At 55.0% G+C, this 6,000-nt stretch overlaps 1 protein-coding gene across 1 annotated transcript in view; it reads left to right on the top strand.

The window, feature by feature from the left end:
* Window positions 1-3,653: 3,653 nt before the first annotated feature.
* The window catches only part of Sp3 (Sp3 transcription factor), a 48,807-nt gene continuing 46,460 nt past the window's right edge, over window positions 3,654-6,000 (top strand). The window contains exons 1-3 of the mRNA XM_036183862.1: window positions 3,654-3,776; window positions 4,470-4,642; window positions 5,166-5,327. Coding sequence (XP_036039755.1) covers window positions 3,770-3,776; window positions 4,470-4,642; window positions 5,166-5,327 — 342 coding nt within the window. The 5' untranslated portion in view covers window positions 3,654-3,769. The remainder of the gene's footprint in view (window positions 3,777-4,469; window positions 4,643-5,165; window positions 5,328-6,000) is intronic.

The following is a 6,000-nucleotide window of genomic DNA, read 5'->3' as shown; positions in this document are numbered from 1 at the left end:
TAAGCATTTTTCAGGAGTCTTGCAAGAGTAGACAGAGACAGCTGGCAGCCTGGAAAGCCACCTAATGCTCCTTTGTAAAGTTGGGGCATTTGTCTTCAGCCTACAGGACTAGAGTCTCTTGGTCACTTTTCTCAGTGTCCTGTAGAATGTCTGGCAGTTTTCTCTGTGAAGCAGGAACCTGAAGGACCATTTTGTCAAGCAAAGTTTAGTGGTCACCTTTCTTTGGGTCCTGTACGTCCAGTTGATCAAGCAGTCCAGGCAAGAACAGTTTCTTGCCCAAATGGCTATTTTTGCCAAGGTGAAGATAAGATATGAAGTGTCTTCAATGCCCATCCTCCTCTCTGAAGTAAATTGGTGCTGCCAGGAGCAGACATGTCTCACTGTCCAGAAAGTCTAAATTTTAAAAATATTTTAAATGCCATATTCTGAAGGTCTTTGAAGTATTTGAAGATTACCTGTCTATCTGAAATATCTCTGTGTATACCTAGAAGACTTAACTAACATGGCTACGAGTATGATTATCATAGATGACTAATTATTAATCTATTTTTAATTATCCATTATAATTTAAAGGAGCTATACAAACATTATACCTTAAACATGAGTAGAAATATGTACACAGTATAACAAAATTAACTTTAAATTTGTATCAATAGACTAAAATCTATACCAATGTAAAACATTTTAAACAAGTTGTTGCTCTTTAGAAGTAAGTTCCTTAATCTACCCTTTCATCCTATTATATCTGTATCATATCCCCTTTTTTTCCTTAGAAAGAGATCTTATTTATAATCAAACTGTTTTAAAGAAAAATATTGGTTTTTCTCTGTCCCACACCAGAGGGCTCTTTTGATTTGGGACATAAGAATCTCTTAACCTTTTTTTTTAGCAATATGTCTGGGTTTAGAGAAGGAGTGAGCCAATTTTATCTCCAAAGCCAGCTTGATAATTTTGGGAATGTGGGCGTAGTTTCTCTTACTACTTCCTGCTGGAAGGGGGCGCTGTATCTTATGGGGACACAAAGAAAATTTTAGGATTATGGAGTAGTCCATTAGGGTGAACCTCTGAGCCAGTTGCCTTGAAAGCATTTTGGATGTTGGATCATCTGGGCCATGGTGTCATCAGAGACCTTTTAGGTGGTCTTGGCTGATCAAACCTGATGTATCTTAATCTGGAATAAATCCACAACCTCTGGCTTTCTGTGGAAACAAAAGCAGAGACTCTTTTCCAAAGCAACATTTTCTTATATCCAAATTTTGAAGTCAAGGTACCTTTAAAATTTACATATTTATTTAACTCAACAGCTTTTACAATCAAATCTTTTTTTGTAGTTAAAAATCCCAAAGACAAGACAAACCAGATTCTCTGTGTAATATCCATCTTTGTAAGACTGAAACACTGCTGTGGCTGCTGGCTCCACCCACCTCAGCTTTCCAACATGGCGGTGGTACAGTTTACCACTAGCTCTGGGTCTGGAGTCATGTGCACCATCAACTATCAGAAGCAGTTCTATCAAAGCAGCTCATAGCCCAGAAACTTTTTTTTTTTTTTTAACTAGCAAAGGCTAAATACACCACACAACAGAGTAAAGTGCTGCTTGTAGACTCCTTATTCCCGCCGCACTGCAGATCAGACGCATACGCCAGGAACCCGCCATAGTAGCTCAAACCAGCAGGCTGCCGCTACCTTGAGAAAGACAACTAGGAAGCTGTTTTTAGCTCCTGTTTAGAATCTTTTTTTTCAGGTTTTAGGTGGAAATTCTTGCCAACACGTTGGACGCCATTTGTAGTTAGAGTATTCCTGCCTGTCCCAGTCAGGACAAATCTCTCTTATCCGCCAGTCCCACAGTCGCTCAGACCCAACCAAGAAAGCACACAAAAACTTACATTGTTTACAAACTGTATGGCCGTGGCAGGCTGCTTGTTATCTACCTTTTCTATCTTAAATTAACCCATTTCTGTTAGTCTATACTTTGTCACATGGCTTGTGGCTTACCAGTGTCTTTACATGTTGCTTCTCATGGCGGCGGCTGGCGGTGTCTCCCCAACCTTCTACTTCCCAGAATTCTCTTTTCTCTTGTCCCGTCTATACTTCCTGCCTGGCCACTGGCCAATCAGAACTTTATTTACACAGAGCGATATCCACAGCAGAAATGAACCCTATTCTTGGCCTTAGAATTTCAAATTCATTTCTACATGCCTTCGTATGTGTGCTTTAAGGACAAGTCTTTGGTAACCTTTTGCACAATAAGCACAAGTTTCCTATTCTATGAGCATAGATAACAAATAATAAGTCTTCTGGAACTGAGATGTGTTTTGTTTTTGTTTTTTGTTTTTTTTTCAAATAAGATTCTTTTAAGTTAGTGCACATAGAATTAGTTTAAATGTTTCGGCTTCACAACATTACACAAAATATAATAACTACAATAATTGGAACATGGATTCTTGCTTGAGTCAGATTTTTAGTAAAATAAGTATTGTGGACAGTGTTTCTTGAATTTAACCTTTTAGCAAATGTATCTAAAGGTAATGGGCAGCTATATCTCTTATTGGCAGAACACAGAGAACGTGAACATTTTTTCTCCTGAAGAACAGCAAGGCATTAAGGATGTCAAAGGAAGGAGTGGTAACCTAAATCACTAAGTGAAAAAGTGTACTTAAATGCTCCCAAGGGGGAGGGCACTTTAGGGAGATTTACTATTTTAACAAATATTGGCAATTGTTGACTTGCTTTTTCGGGATTAAGAAGCAGGGACTATGTGTGTCCAGCAAAGTAATTTTAAAAGCTGATTGTGTTTCATTAAGTAAAATATAGCTAAGCTTGTTTTGGTACCACTGCCCAGAATGAAAACTCTTTTCCCTTATGAAGCGACTTGAGATACCCTTTTGCTATTAAGTGCCTGCCTCTAGGGTCCATAAAAGATGGTTGGAAACCAGAGGTTAAAGGGGTGGGAAGGCGATGGATCCGACTGTGGAATGAATGTGTGTGAAAAAGTCCTCCTCCAGCCTCGGAGGGGGTGTCTCCCCCAATACCAGCTCCCTCCCCCAGGGCTCATGGGGCGGGTCCGGTTTGCTCAGTAGCAGCAGCGACCGCAGCAGCAGCCTTGGGGCTGAGCGGCGATGGCCTCCTGGCAGCGCTGGCGAGAGGCAGCTCCGAGGGAGAGCCCAGGCCCTGGGGAGATCCAGCTCAGGCGGCTGCCAGGATGGAGGAAACGTCGAGCGGAGCCCGAGCCACCGGGGACGGACTTCCTCCCCAGCTCAGCTCCCCGACAGCTTGGCGAGGCCTGCCCGAAGGGCCAACGAGTAGAAGAGGCCTGTGCCTCGGGCCTGGCAGCGGCAGCCGAGGGACGAGGCAGGCACAGCGGGGTAAACGCGCGAGCTGGGGCCGTTCTCAGGAACCTACAGCGCCACGGCCGCTCATTGTCTCTCCCCTTCCACCCGGGGGCAAACAGGAAGCCCGCTGCCTGGCCGAGCGACGGACAGGCGCCCGGGCCAATGAGCACAGCGGACGGAGAGCGTGGCGGCAAATGAGCGCCGGGAAGAGGGGCGGAACTTCCGGGCGGGCTGTCACCCTCTTCCCCCCTTTTGGGCTGGAGGCTCCACCTTTTGTGTTTCCCGCACAGTCAATCAAAATAGGAAAAAAAAAAATCCCCGGACCGCTCCGGCCGTGTCCGCCGCCGCTTCCCGCATCCTCTCCCGCCGCCGCCGCCTTCGCTTCTCACCATGTGTAAGGCGGCGGGGAGCCCCGCCTGAGGTGTCCTAAACACACTATGACCGGTACGTAAAGCCGAGAGAGCGAGAGAGAGCGCAACCCTCGCTGCCTCCGCCGCTGCCGCCCACAGCCAGCCCGGGGCCGCCACCGCCGGCTCCCGGCCCCGAGTGTGCGACCGAGTGTCTGTGGAGGCAGAAAGCCGCACTCCCCCCCCACCCCACCCCGCTCCTCTCCGCCTCCCTCCCCTCCCCGCCAGCCAGCGTCCAGCCCTCCAGCCCCAGCAGCGCCCAGTGCCCGCCGGGCTCGGGGCGGGCGGGCGGGCGAGCGGGCTCGGGGCGGGCGGCCGGCCCAGTCCGCCGGGAGCGCATCCCCCCTGTGTGCGGGCGCGGGCGGCGGGCGGGCGTGTGTGAGTGACTGACGGTGCGAGAGGAGCGAGCGCCGCGAAGGGAAAGGGGAGGAGAGGAGAGGAGAGGAGAGGGGGCAGGGGCAGCGCGGGGAGGAGGAGGAGGAGGAGGAGGAGGGGACGAGGAGGAGGAGGAGGGTTACAGCCGCGGCGGGCGGGGGCAGCAGGAGGGGGAGGAGGGAGCGCGCCGCCGCCGCCGCCGCCGCCGCGGCCGGGGGGGGGGGAAGGGGCCGGGGCCGGCTGGCGCTAATGTGGCCGCGGCCCGCGGGCCCCCTCCCTCCCTCCCTTCCTCCCTCCCTCCCCGCACCCGCCTTCCTCCCCGCCCGCCCCACCCCCCCCCGCGCTGTGCCTGCAGCTCCCGAAAAGCCCGTGAAACAAGAGGAAATGGCTGCCTTGGACGTGGACAGCGGCGGCGGCGGCGGCGGCGGCGGCCATGGAGAGTATCTGCAGCAGCAGCAGCAGCAGCAGCAACAGCAGCAGCAGCAGCAGCAGCAGCAGCACGGAAACGGCGCGGCGGCGGCGGCCCAGGTGAGGAGCGGCTGAGCGCGGCCCGGCTCCCCGCGCGCCGCTTTCTCCTCCCCTCGCCCTCCCTCCCGCCCGCCCGCCCTCCCTCCCTCCCGCGCGCGCCCGCCCCTCCCCCGCCCCGGGAGCTGCCCGCCCGAGGCGCCAACGCTCCGACCCCGCCCGCCCGCCCGCGCGCGCCCGCCCGCCGCCTTTTTTTTTTTTTTTTTTTTCTTTTCTCGCCCCCCCCCCCCCCCTGTGCGTGTGTTAAGTGTGCAAGTGTGCGCGCCCTCCAGGGTGGGATCCGGGCGGAGGGGAGGCCCGGCGCGCAGCCGTCCGCCGCGGGCCGCCGAGCGGGGCGAGCGCAGAGGGGAGAGAGGCGCCGTCCACCCGGAGGAGGAGGAGGAGGAGGAGGAGGAGAGCGCGGGCCCGGCCGGCGCGGCGCGGCGCGGCTCGGCGCGGAACGAGCCGCACTTCCTGTGCGAGCGGGCCCGGCCCTAACCGCCACCCCCTCCCTGTCTCCCTCTCTGAACCCGCCCATCGCGGGTAGGACACTCAGCCGTCACCGCTCGCTCTGCTGGCCGCTACCTGCAGCAAGATAGGGCCGCCATCGCCGGGCGACGACGACGAGGAGGCGGCCGCTGCTGCCGCCGCCGGGGCCGCCGGGGCCCCCGCCGCCGCCGCCGCCGCCCCCGCCCCCGCCGCCGGAGCGGTAAGTCCCGCGCGCGCGGCCCGCCCCCCACCGAGGCCCCGCGCCCGCCATCCCGGGCCTGCGGCGGCGTGCCCGCCCGCCCGCCGGCCCGCCCGCCCGCCGGCCCGCAGGCCTCCCGCCGCCACCGCGCGGCCGCCACGCGCGGGCTGCCCGGCCGGGAGTCCGGGGCGGCCCGCGCCCTCCGGAGAGTGTCACCGAGGCCTCGCGCGCAAAATTCTCAACAAAATGAAGCCTTGAGAGGAAGGAGGTGGGGGGTGGGCCCAGGACTCCAAAATGGATGTTGGAGTAGTTGGGATCAGGGCTGAAACTCACTGGCTCTCAGCACTGCATCTGCAGGCACAGCCTGTCGGCCATGGATAGTATCACCTACAGAGGCGGCGGCGGCGGCGGCGGCGGCGGCTCTCATTGCTAGGGTTTCTGAATCTTGGGCTGTTTTGCTGAAGTTCCCAGGTCTTGGTTACTGTAGGCCATAGATCTCTATAGAGCTTGTTCTTTTACACGCAGGAAGGGACACTTTTATTACAGTTGTTTTTTTTTTTTTTTAACCTGACCGTTCACAATTGTTGGCTCTTTCAGACGGCTGTAACTTAGCACTAGTTTTTCCCGAGGAGGGTTAAGTGAAGCAGTTGGAGGCGATGGAAATGTAGAAGTTAGATAGTAGTACTTCAGCCTT

The sequence above is a fragment of the Onychomys torridus genome, chromosome 4, assembly GCF_903995425.1.
Source record: "Onychomys torridus chromosome 4, mOncTor1.1, whole genome shotgun sequence".
Taxonomy (NCBI): Eukaryota; Metazoa; Chordata; class Mammalia; order Rodentia; family Cricetidae; genus Onychomys; species Onychomys torridus.
This window is presented reverse-complemented; position numbering and strand designations above follow the sequence as displayed.